The 22,958-nt window shown below is 49.9% G+C and overlaps 1 protein-coding gene across 3 annotated transcripts in view; it reads left to right on the top strand.

Annotated features, from left to right (window-relative positions):
- Positions 1-4,832, top strand: part of LOC140404104 (sodium-dependent neutral amino acid transporter B(0)AT2-like) — a 51,687-nt gene extending 46,855 nt beyond the window's left edge. For all 3 annotated transcript variants that reach the window (XM_072492517.1, XM_072492518.1, XM_072492519.1), the window contains exon 12: positions 4,375-4,832. In XM_072492517.1, the coding sequence (XP_072348618.1) occupies positions 4,375-4,715 (341 nt within the window). In that variant the 3' untranslated portion in view covers positions 4,716-4,832. The remainder of the gene's footprint in view (positions 1-4,374) is intronic.
- The last annotated feature ends 18,126 nt before the right edge of the window (positions 4,833-22,958 follow it).

The raw sequence follows: 22,958 nt of genomic DNA, 5'->3' as shown, positions 1-22,958 counted from the left end.
CAGGACAGGTACAACATGGGGTTAGATACAGAGTAAAGCTCCCTCTATACTGTGCCCATCAAACACTCCCAGGACAGGTACAACATGGGGTTAGATACAGAGTAAAGCTCCCTCTACACTGTCCACATCAAACACTCCCAGGACAGGTACAGCACGGGGTTAGATACAGAGCAAAGCTCCCTCTGTACTGTCCCCATCAAACACTCCCAGGACAGGTACAGCACGGGGTTAGATACAGAGTAAAGCTCCCTCTGTACTGTCCCCATCAAACACTCCCAGGACAGGTACAACATGGGGTTAGATACAGAGTAAAGCTCCCTCTATACTGCCCCCATCAAACACTCCCAGGACAGGTACAGCACGGGGTTAGATACGGAGTAAAGCTCCCTCTACACTGTCCACATCAAACACTCCCAGAACAGGTACAGCACAGGGTTAGATACAGCGTAAAGCTCCCTCTACACTACGGGGTTAGATAGAGTAAAGCTCTCTCTACACTGTCCCCATCAAACACTCCCACGACAGGTACAGCACGGGGTTAGATACAGAGTAAATCTCCCTCTACACTGTCCCCATCAAACACTCCCAGGACATGCACAGCACGGGGTTAGATACAGAGTAAAGCCCCCTCTACACTGTCCCCATCAAACACTCCCAGGACAGGTACAGCACAGGGTTAGATACAGAGTAAAGCTCCCTCTACACTGTCCTCATCAAACACTCCCAGGACAGGCACAGCACGGGGTTAGATACAGAGTAAAGCTCCCTCTACACTGTCCCCATCAAACACTCCCAGGACAGGCACAGCACGGGGTTAGATAAAGAGTAAAGCTCCCTCTACACTGTCCCCATTAAACACTCCCAGGATAGGTACAACACGGGGTTAGATACAGAGTAAAGCTCCCTCTACACTGTCCCCATCAAACACTCCCAGGACAGGTACAGCACGGGGTTAGATACAGAGTAAAGCTCCCTCTGTACTGTTCCCATCAAACACTCCCAGGACAGGTACAACATGGGGTTAGATACAGAGTAAAGCTCCCTCAATACTGTCCCCATCAAACACTCCCAGGACAGGTACAGCACGGAGTTAGATACGGAGTAAAGCTCCCTCTACACTATCCACATCAAACACTCCCAGAACAGGTACAGCACAGGGTTAGATACAGCGTAAAGCTCCCTCTACACTACGGGGTTAGATAGAGTAAAGCTCTCTCTACACTGTCCCCATCAAACACTCCCAGGACAGGTACAACATGGGGTTAGATACAGAGTAAAGCTCCCTCTATACAGTCCCCATCAAACACTCCCAGGACAGGTACAACACGGGGTTAGGTACCGAGTAAAGCTCCCTCTACACTGTCCCCATCAAACACTCCCAGGACAGGTACAGCACGGGGTTAGATACAGAGTAAAGCTCCCTCTACACTGTCCACATCAAACACTCCCAGGACAGGTACAGCACTTGGTTAGATACAGAGTAAAGCTCCCTCTACACTGTCCCCATCAAACACTCCCAGGACAGATACAGCACGGGGTTAGATACAGAGTAAAGCTCCCTCTACACTGTCCCCATCAAACACTCCCCGGACAGGCACAGCACGGGGTTAGATACAGAGTAAAGCTCCTTCTACACTGTCCCCATCTAACACTCCCCAGACAGGCACAACACGGGGTTAGATACAGAGTAAAGCTCCCTCTACACTGTCCCCATCAAACACTCCCCGGACAGGCACAGCACGGGGTTAGATACAGAGTAAAGCTCCCTCTCCACTGTGTCCATCAAACACTCCCAGGACAGATACAGCATGGGGTTAGATACAGGGTAAAGCTCCCTCTGCACTGTCCCCATCAAACACTCCCAGGACAGATACAGCATGGGGTTAGATACAGAGTAAAGCTCCCTCTACACTGTCCCCATCAAACACTCCCAGGACAGGCACAGCACGGGGTTAGATACAGAGTAAAGCTCCCTCTACACTGTCCCCATCAAACACTCCCAGGACAGGTACAGCACGGGGTTAGATACAGAGTAAAGCTCCCTCTCCACTGTGTCCATCAAACACTCCCAGGACAGATACAGCACGGGGCTAGATACAGAGTAAAGCTCCTTCTACACTGTCCCCATCAAACACTCCCCGGACAGGCACAGCACGGGGTTAGATACAGAGTAAAGCTCCCTCTACACTGTCCCCATCAAACACTCCCCGGACAGGCACAGCACGGGGTTAGATACAGAGTAAAGCTCCCTCTATACTGTCCCCATCAAACACTCCCAGGACAGGTACAACATGGGGTTAGATACAGAGTAAAGCTCCCTCTACACTGTCCACATCAAACACTCCCAGGACAGGTACAACATGGGGTTAGATACAGAGTAAAGCTCCCTCTATACTGTGCCCATCAAACACTCCCAGGACAGGTACAACATGGGGTTAGATACAGAGTAAAGCTCCCTCTATACTGCCCCCATCAAACACTCGCAGGACAGGTACAGCACGGGGTTAGATACGGAGTAAAGCTCCCTCTACACTGTCCACATCAAACACTCCCAGAACAGGTACAGCACAGGGTTAGATACAGCGTAAAGCTGCCTCTACACTACGGGGTTAGATAGAGTAAAGCTCTCTCTACACTGTCCCCATCAAACACTCCCACGACAGGTACAGCACGGGGTTAGATACAGAGTAAATCTCCCTCTACACTGTCCCCATCAAACACTCCCAGGACAGGCACAGCACGGGGTTAGATACAGAGTAATGCTCCCTCTACACTGTCCCCATCAAACACTCCCAGGACATGCACAGCACGGGGTTAGATACAGAGTAAAGCCCCCTCTACACTGTCCCCATCAAACACTCCCAGGACAGGTACAGCACAGGCTTAGATACAGAGTAAAGCTCCCTCTACACTGTCCCCATCAAACACTCCCAGGACAGGCACAGCACGGGGTTAGATACAGAGTAAAGCTCACTCTACACTGTCCCCATCAAACACTCCCAGGACAGGCACAGCACGGGGTTAGATACAGAGTAAAGCTCCCTCTACACTGTCCCCATTAAACACTCCCAGGATAGGTACAACACTGGGTTAGATACAGAGTAAAGCTCCCTCTACACTGTCCCCATCAAACACTCCCAGGACAGGTACAGCACGGGGTTAGATACAGAGTAAAGCTCCCTCTGTACTGTTCCCATCAAACACTCCCAGGACAGGTACAACATGGGGTTAGATACAGAGTAAAGCTCCCTCAATACTGTCCCCATCAAACACTCCCAGAACAGGTACAGCACAGGGTTAGATACAGCGTAAAGCTCCCTCTACACTACGGGGTTAGATAGAGTAAAGCTCTCTCTACACTGTCCCCATCAAACACTCCCAGGACAGGTACAACATGGGGTTAGATACAGAGTAAAGCTCCCTCTATACTGTCCCCATCAAACACTCCCAGGACAGGTACAGCACGGGGTTAGATACGGAGTAAAGCTCCCTCTACACTGTCCACATCAAACACTCCCAGAACAGGTACAGCACAGGGTTAGATACAGCGTAAAGCTCCCTCTACACTACGGGGTTAGATAGAGTAAAGCTCTCTCTACACTGTCCCCATCAAACACTCCCACGACAGGTACAGCACGGGGTTAGATACAGAGTAAAGCTCCCTCTACACTGTCCCCATCAAACACTCCCAGAACAGGCACAGCACGGGGTTAGATACAGAGTAAAGCTCCCTCTACACTGTCCCCATCAAACACTCCCAGGACAGGTACAGCACAGGGTTAGATACAGAGTAAAGCTCCCTCTACACTGTCCCCATCAAACACTCCCAGGACAGGCACAGCACGGGGTTAGATACAGAGTAAAGCTCCCTCTACACTGTCTCCATCAAACACTCCCAGGACAGGCACAGCACGGGGTTAGATACAGAGTAAAGCTCCCTCTACACTGTCCCCATCAAACACTCCCAGGACAGGTACAGCACGGGGTTAGATACAGAGTAAAGCTCCCTCTTCACTGTCCCCATCAAACACTCCCAGGACAGGCACAGCACGGGGTTAGATACAGAGTAAAGCTCCCTCTTCACTGTCCCCATCAAACACTCCCAGGACAGGTGCAGAGTACACTGTGCCAAAAGGGAGTCTGTACTGCAGAGGTGTGCCACACCTAAGATTCTCTACCCGATTATACCATATTTCTGTTTGTGGTGTGTTGATTGGAGACCGGATATTGACGGTTAGAAGTGCAGTGCTGATGGGCGGGGCTGTAATTTGTGATCGGGTGTATATTGGATGTTTAGACGTAGTTCCGTTTGAAGTTTCTAATTGAGTTCAGTTAAAATTTTGATTCCTTGAATTTTGCTGTGTTTGCAGGCAGAGGAGATGCTGCTGGAGTATCCTGATTGGGCGTTGGCCATGATGATCCTGCTCATCATCATGGCCTGTCTGCCCATTCCCGTGGTGTACATCCACCAGATGATGCAGGACAGGCTGCAGAGGCATGCGGCCTACTCAGCTTGTGTCTACGTTAGGGGTGATGGACCCGATGAGCCCACGCTCCCCATGAATGAGGAAGAGGTGGCTGGGAGAAACGGCTACCTGAAGGTTGAAGCAGACGAGGAAGAGCTTGAAAGAGCGGAACTGCTGGCGGAAGAGGATGCATTTGAAATGGATGACATGTCACAGGACAAAAAAGATGTTTTAAGTGCCAGGGTTTAGTAACTCCCGTAGGGTTTAGTAACTCCCGTGGAGTTTGTTTGCCCATTTCAGACACTGCCTTTGGGCCTTGAATATTTTTTTTTAATATGCTGCAAACATTTTATAACAGCGACTGAGTGGAGCGAGAGTTCAGTCTCTGTTTATAGGGTGCTCGTCCGTTTCCCTGGACGCTAATCTTTCTAATGGTACTCTGACAGAACATTCACCTGTTTCACAGGCTCTGATTCTCCTGAAGGTCGAAAGCTGCAAGATCACAGTGTGGAATTAATTTTTATTTTTTTAAAATAATCCAACGATGCAAAAAACTCCCAGCACAATGTGAACAATGTCACAAATGATCAGAAAGGAGCAACACCGAGAAAGAATCTGAACAGTCAGTTAGCTGGGTGTTATAGAGAGGTGAATTTGGGGAATAGGGAGATGGGGTGAGGGTTATGAGTAAGGATGGGGAATAATGGGGGGTGGGGGGGGTTGGGGCTGGGGAGTGGGAATGGGAATTAAAGGTGGGTTGGGGAGTGAGGATGATTGGGAGGGTTATGGAAACACTTTAAAACAAGCCATTCCGATCAAGTACCTGGGATGGTTGATTATGGCGCTCCAGTGTCAGAATGTTGTTTAATTCCGTAAACAACTGTCTTCCACGCCATTGGATGCAGAGGGGCTTCTGGGACTTGGCTACAGGCTGAAAGCGGAGGTTGAAAATAGAAGTTTTGTGAGGGCCACGAAGAATCCAGCACGAGTTTTAAGGATACAAAGTAATAACATTTATTTACAATAATATATATATATATATATAACAGCAGCAGCAACTTCCCTTGCTGCACACTGCTTCCTGCTGGTTCCTGAACTGGCCAGCTTTATTTATACTCAGAGTTTCCTAATGGTTTCTCCGCCCCCCTCATTGGGGAAGCTCATACTCCCACAGGATTGTGGGAATGTCATTAGTCCCCAGCCAATGGTAAGCAGGCAGGTTATAACATCCCTCCCCCTCAAAGTCCAAGGAATCCACCGAAGACCCTGGCGAAGGAGGGCGTCGGACTCGTTTTGCCGCAGGCCGGACACCATTTGCACGCGGGGCTGGATCAGGCGGCGTGTAACGAGACGGAGACCGGCGCTTCCGTGATGAACGGCGTAACGGTTGTACATCCACGGCCCGTGGACCCGAGGATTCCCCCTCTGATGCGTCCTGTGTCTCCATCTCGGAGTCAGAGTCTGCTGCCTCCGTCATGTCAGCGTCTCTATCTCCATTCGGTTCTGTAACGACCTGCGCAGGCTTCGAGTGAGGCACCAGTGGAAGATTGTGAGGACTACCTTCCCTTGTCTCTGGTCTCTGCGGCTGTAGAAATGAGCTCCGGGGGCGGGGAATCTTTGGAGGGGATAGTCTTCTGGACCGAACGTGGTCTACATGTTTGCGCTGGAGATGACCCTGAGCTTGCACTTGGTAAGATATAGGGCCCGTTTGGCGAAAGATTACGCCAGGAACCCACTGGGCACCACCAGCAAAATTTCGAACGAACACTGGGTCACCGGGTGCAAACTGCCGAATCGGACGATGCCGAGACAATCCCGGTCCCTGCCGTTCTTGTGTGCGGCGTACTTTTGCGCCAATGTCCGGGAAGACCATACTAAGGCGGGTGCGAAGTCTCCGGCCCATTAGGAGTTCTGCGGGAGCTACCCCAGTTACTGCATGGGGGGTGGTCCTATACGTAAACAAAAAGCGAGCCAGTCTCGTGTCCATTGATCCGGAAGACTGCTTCTTTAGTCCTCTTTTGAATGTCTGCACTGCGCGCTCTGCCAACCCATTTGAAGCCGGGTGGTAAGGGGCAGTGCGGATATGGCGTATGCCGTTCATCTTCGTGAACCTCGCAAACTCCTCACTCGTGAATGGAGTGCCGTTATCCGCGACCAGCACCTCGAGGAGTTCATGCGTGCCAAAGGACAAACGCATCTTTTCAATTGTTGCACAGGACGTTGTCCCCTGCATCTAATGCACCTCTTGCCATTTAGACTGGGCGTCGATTAATAGAAGGAACATGGATCCTTGAAAAGGGCCTGCGAAATCTGCACGCAAGCGTGCCCAAGGCCGCCCTGGCCATTCCCAGTGATGTAGGGGCGCGGCCGGCGGAAGCTTCTGATACTCCTGGCAAATGGAGCAGTTTTGGGCCACCTTCTCAATGTCGGTGTCGAGGCCTGGCCACCAGACATAACTCCGGGCCAACATTTTCATTTTGGTCACACTTGGATGCCCATTGTGCAAGTCTCTTAGTATCAGCTCCTGGCCTTTTTCCGGGACAATCACACGCGTCCCCCACAAGAGGATGCCGTCTTCCACGCTGAATTCTGACAGCTTGGAGGAAAATGCCCGCAACTCACCTGGGAGCTGCCCTGCTGCCCACCATACAGGACTATGTGCCGAACCTTTGACAGGACTGGCTCCGTCTGGGTCCACTCACGGATCTGTGATGCCGTGACAGGCAAGGTGTCCATAAAATTTAGGGTTGCAACCACCTCACCGGTCGTGGGGGTCGACATGGGGCCGGTCGATAAAGGCAATCGGTTCAGTGCGTCGGCATTTGCTATCTGCGTACCTGGTTTGTTCTCCAGAGAATACTTGTATGTAGCGAGCAACAAAGCCCAGCGCTGGATCCGTGCGGAAGCAATGGGCGGTATTGGCTTATCCTCTCTGAAAAGTCCCAGCAGAGGCTTATGATCAGTCACGATAGTGAAATGGCGGCCGTACACGTACTGGTGGAAGCGTTTCACCGCGAAAACCACTGCCAGGCCCTCCTTCTCGATCTGCGCGTACTTCTTCTCCGCTGCAGTCAATGTGCGGGAGGCGAAAGCTATCGGCCGCTCGGCCCCGTTCTCCATCTTGTGGGACAGGACGGCCCCAATACCATACGGGGATGCACCACATGTGACGAGCAAAGGCTTTCCAGGATCATAGTGGGTTAGTAACCCAGACGACGACAATTGTTGCTTTACCCGCCGGAAAGCGGTTTCTTGCGGCTGACCCCAAACCCAGGTGTGATTTTTCTTTAGCAGAAGGTGCAACGGGGCCAGCGTAGTTGCCAGATTGGGGAGGAACTTCCCGTAATAGTTTACGAGACCGAGAAAAGAACGAAGATGCGAAGTGTCAGTCGGGGCGGGGCCTGTTGAATCGTGCGCACCTTCTCTGCGACGGGGTGCAAACCTTCGCGGTCCACCCGATAACCTAGGTGGACTACTTCCTTTGCCTGAAATACGCAATTTGTGCGACGTAAACGGACTCCAGCCTCCAAAAAGCGTCTAAGGACAGCCTCCAGATTTTCTAAATGTTCCTGCTCCAACGTCCCTGTAATCAAAACGTCATCTAAGTCGACAGCAACACGTGGTAAACCTCTCAAAATGCCCTCCATAACACGTTGAAAAATAGCGCAGGCAGAGGATACTCCAAAGGGCAACCGTGTATATTCATACAGGCCCCAGTGTGTATTAATCGTTACATGTGGTCGGGAGGCAAGGTCCAGCTCCAACTGTAGGTAGGCGTGACTCATATCTAATTTTGTGAAGGAGAGTCCACCTGCAAGCTTCGCGTAGAGATCCTCTATGCGAGGCATTGGATATCGGTTGAGTCGGGAAGCCATATTCACTAAGTTTATAGTCGCCACACAAGCGAACGGTGGCATCTGGCTTCATTACAGGTACAATTGGTGCTGCCCAGTCAGCAAAACGGACGGGCCTGATGATACCCAAACTCTCCAAACAAGTGAGCTCCCCTTCTACCTTCTCGAGCAAGGCATTAGGCACCGGGCGCGCCCGGAAATAGCGCGGCGTGGCTCCTGGTTCGACTTGGATACGGGCTACGGCCCCTTTTATTTTCCCTAAACCAGGCTGGAATACATCTGGGTATCGTCCTAGTACCTCAGTCAACCCTTCAGAAACTGTTTGGAGGATGTGCTGCCATTGCAACCGCAAATGGCGCAACCAGTCCCAACCCAACAGGCTGGGCCCATGGCCGCGCACCACGATAAGTGGGAAACGCCCCTCCTCGCGTCCATAAACACCAGGGGTCATTGTAGTTCCTGCAATGTCCAGTGGTTCCCCCGTGTAGGTGGCCAACCTGGCCTGTGAGTCGGTTAATGTAAGGGTCTGTATACCCTGCTTGATGCGGACGAATGTCCTCTGGGCGATCACGGAGATCGCTGCGCCAGTGTCCAACTCCATCTCAAGCGGGTGGCCATTGACCCGTACTGTCACCTTAATGGGGGCCACACGGGGAGGTGCCACACAATGCAGCTGCAGGCAGTCGTCCTCCGTCTCCACGTCCTCAGGAGTAGTCGCCGCAGGTTCATCCATATGGAAGGTACGGCCCCTGGGCTGGTCCCAGTTTCGGTCGGAACGATGGCGCCCCTGGCGCCCCCAGGACCGGCGTCCGCGACGGGGTCGGCGCCTACAAGTTTGACACGGACATGGCTCCTCATCCATTGGTTCTGAGAAGGCTCCCTTCGGGAAGGAATGTCCGATGGCCACTGGCGTCGGTCCGGACGTCGCCTTGTCCAAGGTACCACAGGAGTGCGGGGGGACGTTTTCGGACGGAAGGGGTTGCGCCCCAAGGCATGCACTTCCATTCCCTGTAGCTTCTGCACTTCTCGTTCTGCGCTCTCTCGGGACAATACTATTTGAATGGCCTGTTGAAAAGTCAATGTTGGCTCAGCTAACAACTTTCTCTGGGTGGCCGCGTTGTTAATACCGCAAACCAAACGGTCGCGTAACATTTCTGACAAGGTCTCACCATAGTCACAGTATTCCGCAATCCTGCGTAGCCTGGATAGAAAATCGGCAAGGGATTCTCCAGGGGTCCTCTCAGCGGTATTAAACCGGTAACGCTGGACTATCGTGGACGGGGTTGGGTTAAAATGTTGCCCCACTATATTCACAAGTTCATCAAACGTTTTGGTGTCCGGCGCAGCTGGGTACGTAAGGCCCCTAATCACCCCAAACGTATGCGGGCCACAGGCGGTGAGCAATATGACCACCTGGCGCTCGTTTTCGGTGATATTGTTTGCCCGGAAATATTAACGCATCCGTTGTGTGTACTGGTTCCAGCTTTCCAGCGCAGCATCAAAACATCCAAACGTCCGTACAGAGGCATGGTGTAATAGAAAACAACTTCCAACCTGTATCCAACAAAAATCCAGGGAGGTGGCTTCAGCTGTGTAGACAGCTATTCACTTTAACCCTCGTTGCCAGTTTTGTGAGGGCCACGAAGAATCCAGCACGAGTTTTAAGGATACAAAGTAATAACATTTATTTACAATAACATATATATATATATATATATAACAGCAGCAGCAACTTCCCTTGCTGCACACTCCTTCCTGCTGGTTCCAAACTGGCCAGCTTTATTTATACTTGGAATTTACTAATGGTTTCTCCGCCTCCCTCATTGGGGAAGCTCATACTCCCACAGGATTGTGGGATTGTCATTAGTCCCCAGCCAATGGTAAGCCGGCAGGTTATAACAAGAAGAAAGCAGCAAATTTCTAGATTGCGAGTAACAGACTCGGGGAGAATGACAGGAGCATTGCCGGGGTGGCTCAATGTGACGAGCAGTGTCCTAGAAGGTAACGTTTTACAGAGTTGTGACTGGTGAGTGGCTGGTGTGAGGGGGTGGGGGTTTCATGAAAGGCTCTCCCCCTGAAATAATGGGGAAGGTGGGAACTGCGTGCCTCTCTTTACCCCACTCCCCTGTAATGGGGAGAGTTGGAGGTCTCCATTGTATATTTCTTTAATTCTTTCGTGGGATGTTTGCATCGCTGGCAAGCCCAGTATTTATTGCCGGTCCCTAATTGCCCCTGAGAAGGTGGTGGTGAGCTGCCTTCTTGAACCGCTACAGCCCATGCAATGCAGGTTCACCCACCGTGCTGTTAGGGAGGGATTTCCAGGGTATTGACCAATGACAATGAAGGAACAGGTGATATTTTTCAAAGCCAGGTTGGTGAGTGGCTTGGAGGGAAGTTGCAGGTGGTGGTGTCCCCAGGCGTCTACTGCCCTTGTCTGACTAGATGGTAGCGGCTATGGGTTTCCCGAGAGTTGAGGTGCTAAGAAAACTCGTGTGGTTAAAGGCTGGAGATGGATATAGAGTACAGGTATTGGAAGCAGTTCAAAGAAAGTTACACAATGGGCTGGAGGATTTCTTGCGTTAAAGCTGCACTTGCCAACACTAAGAACACTCAAATGGTCATTGGATAGACATATGGACGATAAGGGAATAGTGTAGATGGGCTTTAGAGTGGTTTCACAGGTCGGCGCAACACCGAGGGCCGAAGGGCCTGTCCTGCGCTGTGATCTATGAGGAAAGATGGAGCAGGTTGGGCCTTTACTCATTGAAACTTGGAAGAATGAGAGATGTGTTATGGGCCAGGGTTTAGAGAACCCCTAAGTGAATGATGGAGTTCACCTGACCCACAACATTTAATAGATTGTGGTATGGGGAGCACACGGCCCACTTTACAGGTGTGGGACAGCAGAAATGGAAAAGTATTTTTTAAAGCAAAACAATGTTTATTCTATGAACTCAAGTTAACCTTTTTAAAACATAGTGAACATCTTAGCAACCATTAATTCAAATACAACCTCCAGAGACTACAACACTAAGTACTCCTTTAAGCTTTCCGTTTTCACATCCATACGACTTACAAACAAAACCTTTATCAGAAGCACATCAGGTTAAAGTCACTACTGAAAACATTTATAATTCTGAATTCACCAAATGATCAAGAGATAGTCTTTTGATGGCAGAGGGAACAGCAGTATACCTGCTTGGTCTGGCTTCAGCTCCAACACTGAAAACGAAACTATAAAACACCCTGCAGCCTGCTCAAAAACGAAAGTAAAAAGCTGACAGACAGCCAAGCTCCACCCACTCTCTGACATCACTGCAGTAGTAAACACCCATTTCTTAAAGGTATTCTCACTACAGATATTTATGTATACACCCATTTATAAACACCCATTTTGTAAAGGTGCTCTCACATGACAGGTGACCCTCTTGAAGCACAAGACTCTGAGGGTGCTTGACAGGACAGGGAGGATGTTTTGCCTCTGGGGGAATCTAGAACTAGACACAATTAATTATAAGGGGTCTCCTATTTAAGATAGGGATGAGGGGAAATTTCTTCTCTGAGGGATTGTCTAACTCAGTCAGCTGTGGAGGTTGGGCCGTTGGATATATTCCAGGTTTGGTTCGACACCGTTTTGATCTACAAGGGAGTCGACGGTTATAGGGGGCATACAGAAAAGTGGAGTTAAGGCCACCATCCAATCAGCTATGATCTTATTGAATGGCAGAGTGATCTCGAAGTGCCAAATGGCCCATTACTATTTCTTATGATCCTATTCGTTCTTACAGATGGCTGGCTGGATGTGAAATGTTGGTGGTGGCTCTGTATTACATAGAAAATACAGCACAGAACAGGCCCTTCGGCCCACGATGTTGTGCCGAACCTTTGTCCTAGATTAATCATAGATTATCATTGAATTTACAGTGCAGAAGGAGGCCATTCGGCCCTTTGAGTCTGCACCGGCTCTTGGAAAGAGCACCCTACCCAAACTCAACACCTCCACCCAACACCAAGGGCAATTTGGACATTAAGGGCAATTTATCATTGGCCAATTCACCTAACCCGCACATCTTTGGACTGTGGGAGGAAACCGGAGCACCCGGAGGAAACCCACGCAGACACGGGGAGGACGTGCAGACTCCGCACAGACAATGACCCAATCCGGAATCGAACCTGGGACCATGGAGCTGTGAAGCAATTGTGCTATGCACAATGCTACCGTGCTGCCCTTAAGAACAAATAAATCTACACTATATCATTTTACCGTAATCCATGTACCTATCCAGATGGCTAATGAGCCCTGCCTTAGCTTTGCAGTGAGGACATCAGTTGTTGGCCCTTAGAGGTGGTGGGGAGAGATGGTCAAGCAGCTGGTATCGTCTTCCCTCTCTCCTCTTACTGGCTGCTCTTCTTGATTGAAAGGTTTTGACACCATTTTTGGCGATGAATCACTGTCTTCGTGGTGTATGGGCGCCTGCTTCCCAAGTGTTGATATTAATAGAGCAGACCTTCACGGGGGCTTTGAAATTGTCTTTTGGGCGGCCTGGTGGCGCAGTGGTTAGCACTGCTGCCTCGTGGCACCAAGGGCCAGGATTCGATCCTGGCCCCGGGCCACTGTCCGTGTGGAGTTTGCACATTCTGCCTGTGTCTGCGTGGGTCTCACCCCCACAACCGAAAAAAGATGTGCAGGATAGGTGGATTGGTCACGCTAAATTGCCCCTTAATTGGGAGGAAAAAAAAGAATTGGGTGCTCTTAAAATTTATAAATTTAAAAAAAGATTGTCTTCGAAACATTGCCACGGTGCTCAGGTGGTGTAGCCAGCTTGAGGTGGTGGTTGGGGTGCCAATCAAGCGGCTGCTTTGACCTGGATGGTGTTGAGCTTCTTGAGTGTTGTTGGAGCAGCACTCACCCAGGAAGTGGAGGGTATTCCATCACACTCCTGACTTGTGCCTTGCGAATCATGGACAGTCTTTGGGGCGTCAGGAGGTGAGTTACTTTCCACATAATTCCATGCCCCTGATCTGCTCTTGTAGCCACAGTATGGCTGGGGTCCAGGGGGGCCGGTTTAGCTCACCTGGCTTGGTAGCTGGTTTGTGATGCAGAGCGAGGCCAGCAGCGTGGGTTCAATCCCCGCACCGGCTGAGGTTATTCCTGAAGGCCCCGCCTTCTCACCCTCGCCTGAGGTGTGGTGACCCTCAGGTTAAATCACCACCAGTCAGCTCCCCGCCTCAAAGGGGAAAGCAGCCTCTGGTCACCTGGGACTTTACCTTATCTTACCTGTTTATACGGCTGGTCCAGCTCAGTTTCTGCTCAATGATAACCACCCCCTATTGATAGTAGAATTTCAGTGATGATAATGTCATGGGGAGATGATTAGATTCTCTCTTATTGGGGATGGTACATGTGTGGCATGAATCTTATTGGTCAGCTATCCGCCCAAGCCTTGCTGTAAATGGGCATAGACTGCTTCAGTATCTGAAGTGTTGCAAATGATACTGAACATTCTACAATCATCAATGAATATCCCACTTCTGACTTATGATAAAGCAGCAGAATACGACCCCGAGGAACTTCTGCTGCAATATTCTGGGGCTGAGATGATTCTTCCAAATAGATCTCAGAATGATGGAGTACTGATTCAACAGCTGAGCGGCGAGGGTGGTTTCAGGTCTCCTTACTCCTGTTTGACCTGATGCTGAGACTTTGTGGTGGTCCATAGTCAATGTTGAATCTCCCAGGGTAACTCCCCCTCGACCGGATACCACCTCTGATGAATGTGTCCGGCTGGTGGGAGAGGGCGTTCCCGGGATGATGATGGGAGGTTCTGGACCATTGGCCGGGTGGTATGTTCTGGTGAGTATGACTGCCTGGCTGTTGCTTGACACTGGGCAGCAGGTTCTGTTGTCAATTCCGGTGCTTGGAGTTGTCTATCCAGTTTTATTCTTGTCGAATTTCCTGCAGCAGTTTGGTCCAACTGAGTGGGTCCCTCGTGGTTACAGAGTCAGTCACGTTGCAGTGGGTCTGGATTCACATTTCAGACTGGGTGAGGGCGGCAGATTTTTTTCAGAAAGGATGTCGGTGAACCAAACGGTGTTGGCAGCTGGGACGGTCACCCTTCTATTGTGAAGCAGAACAAGAAGCCATCACAGCTTCGAAAGGGAATTAATTGTTTGCCTCTCACGCCGCATTTCCCTTTTTTTTCACTGAGGTGGGAGATGGGGCCAATTTCCTCACATTAGAAATAAATTTTCAAGGGGAGACTGGCTGAGAGCAAGTTATGCATTCATTTGTCATCATGTTCGGTATGGCAGGTTGGAGTTCGGGTCTTGCTGTGAATGTGCTTGTGGTGTGCATGCGTAAGTCGATCTGTGATTGTTATCTGGGCTCAACTTGACCCATTTAATGACAAAATAATGAGTAGATTTGTAGAGCATTGCTATCAAAATAAACTGTTACACGTACAGACAAATGGGAAGTTGTAATTTGTCACTGATTGTCAATAATTGCCGGTCTTAATAATCACAGCTTTGTGGTATCCAGTATGTTTCAATACCGATATTGAAGGTCTCATCATTTGCCTGTTTTGAACTTTCAATGGTGCTGAAGAATCTTTCAATCCTCCTGAACAGATTAGTGGCAACTCCCCGCTGACAATGCAGCACTCCCTCAGTACTGACCCTCTGACAGTGTGGCACTCCCTCAGCACTGACCCTCTGACAGTGCGGCACTCCCTCAGTACTGACCCTCTCACAGTGCAACACTCCCTCAGCACTGACCCTCTGACAGTGCGGCACTCCCTCAGTACTGACCCTCTGACAGTGCAGCACTCCCTCAGCACTAACCCTCTGACAGTGCAGCACTCCCTCAGCACTGACCCTCTGACAGTGCGGCACTCCCTCAGTACTGACCCTCTGACAGTGCAACACTCCCTCAGTACTGACCCTCTGACAGTGCAACACTCCCTCAGTACTGACCCTCTGACAGTGCGGCACTCCCTCAGTACTGACCCTCTGACAGTGCAGCACTCCCTCAGTACTGACCCTCTGACAGTGCGGCGCTCCCTCAGTACTGACCCTCTGACAGTGCAGCACTCCCTCAGTACTGACCCTCTGACAGTGCGGCGCTCCCTCAGTACTGACCCTCTGACAGTGCGGCGCTCCCTCAGTACTGACCCTCTGACAGTGCAGTACTCAGTCAGTACTGACCCTCTGACAGTGCAGCACTCCCTCAGTACTGACCCTCTGACAGTGCGGCACACCCTCAGTACTGACCCTCTGACAGCGCGGCACTCCCTCAGTACTGACCCTCTGACAGTGCAGCACTCCCTCAGTACTGACCCTCTGACAGTGCGGCGCTCCCTCAGTACTGATCCTCTGACAGTGCAGCACTCCCTCAGTACTGATCCTCTGACAGTGCAGCACTCCCTCAGTACTGACCCTCTGACAGTGCGGCACTCCCTCAGTACTGACCCTCTGACAGTGCAGCACTCCCTCAGTACTGACCCTCTGACAGTGCAGCACTCCCTCAGTACTGACCCTCTGACAGTGCGGCACTCCCTCAGTACTGACCCTCTGACAGTGCAGCACTCCCTCAGTACTGACCCTCTGACAGTGCGGCACTCCCTCAGTACTGACCCTCTGACAGTGCGGCACTCCCTCAGTACTGACCCTCTGACAGTGCGGCACTCCCTCAGTACTGACCCTCTGACAGTGCGGCACTCCCTCAGTACTGACCCTCTGACAGTGCGGCGTTCCCTCAGTACTGACCCTCTGACAGTGCAGCACTCCCTCAGTACTGACCCTCTGACAGTGCGGCACTCCCTCAGTACTGACCGTCTGACAGTGCAGCACTCCCTCAGTACTGACCCTCTGACAGTGCGGCACTCCCTCAGTACTGACCGTCTGACAATGCAGCACTCCCTCAGTACTGACTCTCTGACAGTGCGGCACTCCCTCAGTACTGACCCTCTGACAGTGCAGCACTCCCTCAGTACTGACTCTCTGACAGTGCGGCGCTCCCTCAGTACTGACCCTCTGACAGTGCAGCACTCCCTCAGAACTGACCCTCTGACAGTGCGGCACTCCCTCAGTACTGACCCTCTGACAGTGCGGCACTCCCTCAGAACTGACCCTCTGACAGTGCGGCACTCCCTCAGTACTGACCCTCTGACAGTGCGGCACACCCTCAGTACTGACCCTCTGACAGTGCGGCACTCCCTCAGAACTGACCCTCTGACAGTGCGGCACTCCCTCAGAACTGACCCTCTGACAGTGCGGCACTCCCTCAGTACTGACCCTCTGACAGTGCGGCACTCCCTCAGAACTGACCCTCTGACAGTGCGGCATTCCCTCAGTACTGACCCTCTGACAGTGCAGCACTCCCTCAGAACTGACCCTCTGACAGTGCGGCACTCCCTCAGTACTGACCCTCTGACAGTGCGGCACTCCCTCAGAACTGACCCTCTGACAGTGCGGCACTCCCTCAGTACTGACCCTCTGACAGTGCGGCACTCCCTCAGTACTGACCCTCTGACAGTGCGGCACTCTCATGACAGATTTGGCTGTGCTGACCTTGAATATCTTCTCAAATCTTGGAATGTTAATGCATTAGTTCTCCCATCGGCACTCATTCTTCTGTAGTCTAACTCTTCTATCGAATCCCGTCGCTCTTGTGCCCTAACCCCCCTTCATGCCCCTTCCCTGTCACCAAGATGCTCCTGCATAGAGGCAGGCTAACATGTAGATGGGAAAAAGGTCAAAGACATTGCAATGATTTGGATACTCCACTGAAATAACAAGCCATTCAGTTCAAGGACAATTAAGAATGGGCAACGAACGTTGGCCTTGACGCTGCTGCGCACAGTCCCTGAAATGAGAAAAAAAGTAGTTTCCCAACTGCTGTAATCTGGAATTCATGACAAAAAAATATTCATGGAGGTAGCCACAGTGGTTAGCACTGTTGCTTCACAGCGCTAGGGTCCCAAGTTCGATTCCCTGTTGGGTCACTGTCTGTGCGGAGTCTGCACGTTCTCCCCGTGTCTGCGTGGGTTTCCTCCGGGTGCTCCGGTTTCCTCCCACAAGTCCTGAAAGACGAGCTGTTAGGTGAATTGGACATTCTGAATTCTCCCTCCGTGTACCCGAACAGGCGCCGGAGTGTGGCGACTAGGGGCTTTTCACAGTAACTTCACTGCAGTGTTAATGTAAGCCTACTTGTGACAATAATAAAGATTATTATTAGTCTAATGTCCAACAAATAACAATGTTTAATTTTATCCTTGAGAACGTTGAAATACTGTGAGGGCTGACCTTTGATTGAGGACACTACCCCTTTGACAACACTGTGTGTAGTTAGAGTTTGCACTGATCCACCCTGGAGAGACACTGAACACATTCATATTCAAAAGCTAAAGATGAGAATTGCAGGAACTTCCCGCCTGGGAATGAGCGGAGTGAATTTAGGCTGCAAGGTTCAGAGAGGAGAAACCGATTAACCTTCTGAACACAGCAGCCAAAAGAGACCGGCATCACCATCTGATGGCAGCTTTCTGACCATCACAAAGAATGTTGTGTGAGATTTTTCTGATCTCTTCGACACACCTGTGGAGACAGTGGAAAAATGTTAGAGAGGGCGATTCAGGTGGGAAGACCTGCAGAGAAGCAATGGGCTCAGGGTCAGTGTTTTTGCAAAAGACCCAAGTGATGGAGGCGGAGACGTAAGCAAGTCAAATAGGGTCTGGGGAAACCAACCGAGATCCAAGGACTGACCAGGGTCCAGATAAACTGACCGGAGTCCAGATAAACTGACCAGAGTCCAGATAAACTGACCAGGGTCCAGAGAAACTGACCAGGGTCCAGATAAACTGACCGGGGTCCAGATAAACTGACCAGAGTCCAGATAAACTGACCAGGGTCCAGATAAACTGACCTGGGTCCAGAGAAACTGACCAGGGTCCAGATAAACTGACCAGGGTCCAGAGAAACTGACCGGGGTCCAGAAACACTGACCAGAGTCCAGATAAACTGACCAGGGTCCAGATAAACTAACCCGTGTCCAGAGAAACTGACCAGGGTCCAGAGAAACTGACCAGGGTCCAGAGAAACTGACCGGGGTCCAGAAACACTGACCAGAGTCCAGATAAACTGACCAGGGTCCAGAGAAACTGACCGGGGTCCAGAAACACTGACCAGAGTCCAGATAAACTGACCCGGGTCCAGATAAACTAACCCGTGTCCAGAGAAACTGAGCAGGGTCCAGAGAAACTGACCGGGGTCCAGAAACACTGACCAGGGTCCAGAAACACTGAGCAGAGTCCAGATAAACTGACCAGGGTCCAGATAAACTAACCCGTGTCCAGATAAACTGACCCGGGTCCAGATAAACTGACCAGGGTCCAGAGAAACTGACCAGGGTCCAGATAAACTAACCCGTGTCCAGAGAAACTGAGCAGGGTCCAGAGAAACTGACCGGGGTCCAGAAACACTGACCAGGGTCCAGAAACACTGAGCAGGGTCCAGAGAAACTGACCGGGGTCCAGATAAACTAACCCGTGTCCAGATAAACTGACCCGGGTCCAGATAAACTGACCAGGGTCCAGATAAACTAACTCGGGTCCAGAGAAACTGACCAGGATCCAGACAAACTACCGAGATCCAGGGCCTGAGGAAACTGACCAAATGATGTGTTCATTTCCTTGTTACTTCTGATCTGATAAACTTTCCTTTTTAAAATTTGATTGAAGTTTTTATTGCAGGGACCTGTTGGGCTCCTGCCCTTCAACAGTGTCCAGACTTCCCTCCTGAAGCTCCAGACTTGAGCTGAGTGTCTCCTGCAAAGATCTGGAATAAAGCAGTCCGGGTGGGCGTCAGTCTTGCAGTTACTGCCCATTTGTTAGTTACTGTAATAATACACTTCAGGTTATTTTATTTCACCAGTAATCCTGGTTAAGCTGGGTCAAGGCTCATCAGCAGCTAGTCTACTTCCCACTCCACATCACCCCCTCCCTACGTCAAGTTGCGAGGGCAATTCCCCCTCCACAACGCTTCTTCACAGGGTGAGAATTTGCATCATATTTACCCTAACTGAGCTATTTGTGGCCAGAGATGGCAAACTCTGTTTTAACATGTAATGGCGTGAGTGCCTTGCATTTTGAAAGAGCCAACAAATTAGTCCCCAGTCCTGGAAATGTTTCCTGTTCAAGGGCTTACCAATTCCCCTTTTGAAAGTTCTGACAGAATCTGCTTCCCCCGCCCTCCAGGCAGCACACATCAGATCACAGTGAAATGTTTCCTCCCTCAGGTCACCTTCGATGCTTTCACCAATTAGTATAAATGTGCTTCCTCTGCTAATGGGTCTTTCTGACACTGGAAACAGCTGCTGCTTATTTTCTGCATCAAAATTCTTCCATGATTTGAAACACTTTGAATAAAGCTAAAAAAAAACGGCCATGCACTGAGGAGAATGACCCCACTTTACCCAGTCTTAAGCTGAACTTCTTCACCTTGGTATCGTTCTGCCAAATCTCCTGGGGTGCTGCTGTTGACATGAGAGGTAAGGAATTACACATGTAGCAAAACTTTGCATATCTGTAGAATTTACTCACTGAATGCGTCTGTAATGGAGAAGAAAAACAAGGACAGCGATCAGTAACATAGGCAACATCCAACTGCAGTCCAGTGTGACCATGGGTCAATCAGAAACCAATCATTTCTCTACTTTCTGCCGATGAGCAACTCCACATGCCACACAAAGTCCTAAACTCCTTTATTCCAGACACGCACTGTTCCAATGAATCAACTTTCCATCACCTTCAACTATCTTCTCAGCCTCTGTCTGACGCACCTCCTGTTTTACTGGCCAACTCGACCCACTCACTCTGCACTCTGCACTGGGCAAGGATGTGACTACTGGTGTCACCCAGGGATATTTGCTGAAAGTTAACTTTTCACAATATTTATCAATGACTTGGATGAAAAAATACAGAGCCCTGTATCTGATCATACTAAGTTGGCACTGCTGCCTTAGGAGTCATTGGTGCGGGGGGCGGGGGGCAGGGGCGGGCTCCAGTTTCCTTCCACAGTCCAAAGATGTGCAGGTTAGGTGGGTTACAGGGACGGAGTGGGGGAGTGGACATAGGTAGGATGCTCTTTCAGAGGGTTAGTGCACTCGATGGGCGAATGTCCTTCTGCACTGTAGGGATCCTATGAATCTTTGTGAGGAAGTAAATAGTGTAGGCGGGGCTATTGATAGATTGTGTAGACTGTAACTAAATTAGCTCAATCAGCGACCTTGTCCGACCAAAATGTTCATCAGTTCCAACCATGGATTGAAGGATGCCCTGAAGGAGCTAGTGTAAGGTCGCGGTAAGGGAATCCTGGGTTACAGTATTGCAAAAGGTCCTGGGGAACATTATTGGGTCAATTTATAGGAGTGACTGATGCTATTAAATCCAAGATTGAGACTGGAACAGAGGTGAAATTGTGCTAATATTCTACAATCTGAGTAAAGCTCCTCAAGAAGAGACATTTTACTGGCAGGAAGCATTAAGGTTCTTTTTATTTGTTCAACGGATGTAGTATTGGCAAGACATTTATTGCTATTGTTAGCTGCTCTGCGAGGGTGCGGCTGTGGGGAAGGGGGTGGGAGAAGGTGCTGTGGGGAAGGGGGTGGGAGAAGGTCCTGTGTGCCACACACACACACAGGATAAGAACAAAAATATTATTTTGGGTACAGAGATCAAAATGGACACTCTAACTTTAGTAAGATGCTGGAGCGGGACTCCAAACAGGAGCCTGGTCTCCGTCTTTCAAATGCTGATTGACCGAGTGGGCATTTCAAAGATGAGTTTTCGTCCCCAGTGCGGTAATCCATCACTTTATTAATCTCTTCTTTCAGTTTCTATTCTCCATTAATTGCTTTATTCTTTCATTTTGTTCCACCCTTTTATTTCAGCTGTGATAATTCCTCACTGAAATTTCCTGGTTCCCTGAAACCTAAAGGCAGTTTTTCACATTAAGACAACCCAAAGTGCACTGGAACCAATAAATTACTTGAATGTTTGGAAATGCACTTTGTTTTTTGGGATGTTTTTCTATATTTCAATTCAGCTTCTTGCTATACACAAAACCATGCATCATTTTGAAAGGTTTAGTCTGTCCCGGTCAGGCAGGGAGGAAGGCGTCAAGCGAGGGAACCGTGGTTTACCAAAGAAGTGGAATCTCTTGTTAAGAGGAAGAAGGAGGCCTATGTGAAGATGAGGTGTGAAGTTTCAGTTGGGGCGATGGATAGTTACAAGGTAGCGAGGAAGGATCTAAAGAGAGAGCTAAGACGAGCAAGGAGGGGACATGAGAAGTATTTGGCAGGAAGGATCAAGGAAAACCCAAAAGCTTTCTATAGGTATGTCAGGAATAAGCGAATGACTAGGGAAAGAGTAGGACCAGTCAAGGACAGGGATGGGAAATTGTGTGTGGAGTCTGAAGAGATAGGCGAGATACTAAATGAATATTTTTCTTCAGTATTCATTCAGGAAAAAGATAATGTTGTGGAGGAGAATGCTGAGCCCCAGGCTAATAGAATAGATGGCATTGAGGTACGTAGGGAAGAGGTGTTGGCAATTCTGGACAGGCTGAAAATAGATAAGTCCCCGGGACCTGATGGGATTTATCCTAGGATTCTCTGGGAGGCCAGGGAAGAGATTGCTGGACCTTTGGCTTTGATTTTTATGTCATCATTGGCTACAGGAATAGTGCCAGAGGACTGGAGGACAGCAAATGTGGTCCCTTTGTTCAAAAAGGGGAGCAGAGACAACCCCGGCAACTATAGACCGGTGAGCCTCACGTCTGTGGGTAAAGTCTTGGAGGGGATTATAAGAGATAAGATTTATAATCATCTAGATAGGAATAATATGATCAGGGATAGTCAGCATGGCTTTGTGAAGGGTAGGTCATGCCTCACAAACCTTATTGAGTTCTTTGAGAAGGTGACTGAACAGGTAGATGAGGGTAGAGCAGTTGATGTGGTGTATATGGATTTCAGCAAAGCGTTTGATAAGGTTCCCCACGGTAGGCTATTGCAGAAAATACAGAGGCTGGGGATTGAGGGTGATTTAGAGATGTGGATCAGAAATTGGCTAGCTGAAAGAAGACAGAGGGTGGTGGTTGATGGGAAATGTTCAGAATGGAGTTCAGTCACAAGTGGAGTACCACAAGGATCTGTTCTGGGGCCGTTGCTGTTTGTCATTTTTATCAATGACCTAGAGGAAGGCGCAGAAGGGTGGGTGAGTAAATTTGCAGACGATACTAAAGTCGGTGGTGTTGTCGATAGTGTGGAAGGATGTAGCAGGTTACAGAGGGATATAGATAAGCTGCAGAGCTAGGCTGAGAGGTGGCAAATGGAGTTTAATGTAGAGAAGTGTGAGGTGATTCACTTTGGAAGGAATAACAGGAATGCGGAATATTTGGCTAATGGTAAAGTTCTTGAAAGTGTGGATGAGCAGAGGGATCTAGGTGTCCATGTACATAGATCCCTGAAAGTTGCCACCCAGGTTGATAGGGTTGTGAAGAAGGCCTATGGAGTGTTGGCCTTTATTGGTAGAGGGATTGAGTTCCGGAGTCAGGAGGTCATGTTGCAGCTGTACAGAAC

This window comes from Scyliorhinus torazame, chromosome 29 (assembly GCF_047496885.1).
Source record: "Scyliorhinus torazame isolate Kashiwa2021f chromosome 29, sScyTor2.1, whole genome shotgun sequence".
Classification (NCBI taxonomy): Eukaryota; Metazoa; Chordata; class Chondrichthyes; order Carcharhiniformes; family Scyliorhinidae; genus Scyliorhinus; species Scyliorhinus torazame.
Note: the sequence above shows the minus strand (reverse complement) of the source record. Positions and strands in the feature narration are given on the sequence as shown.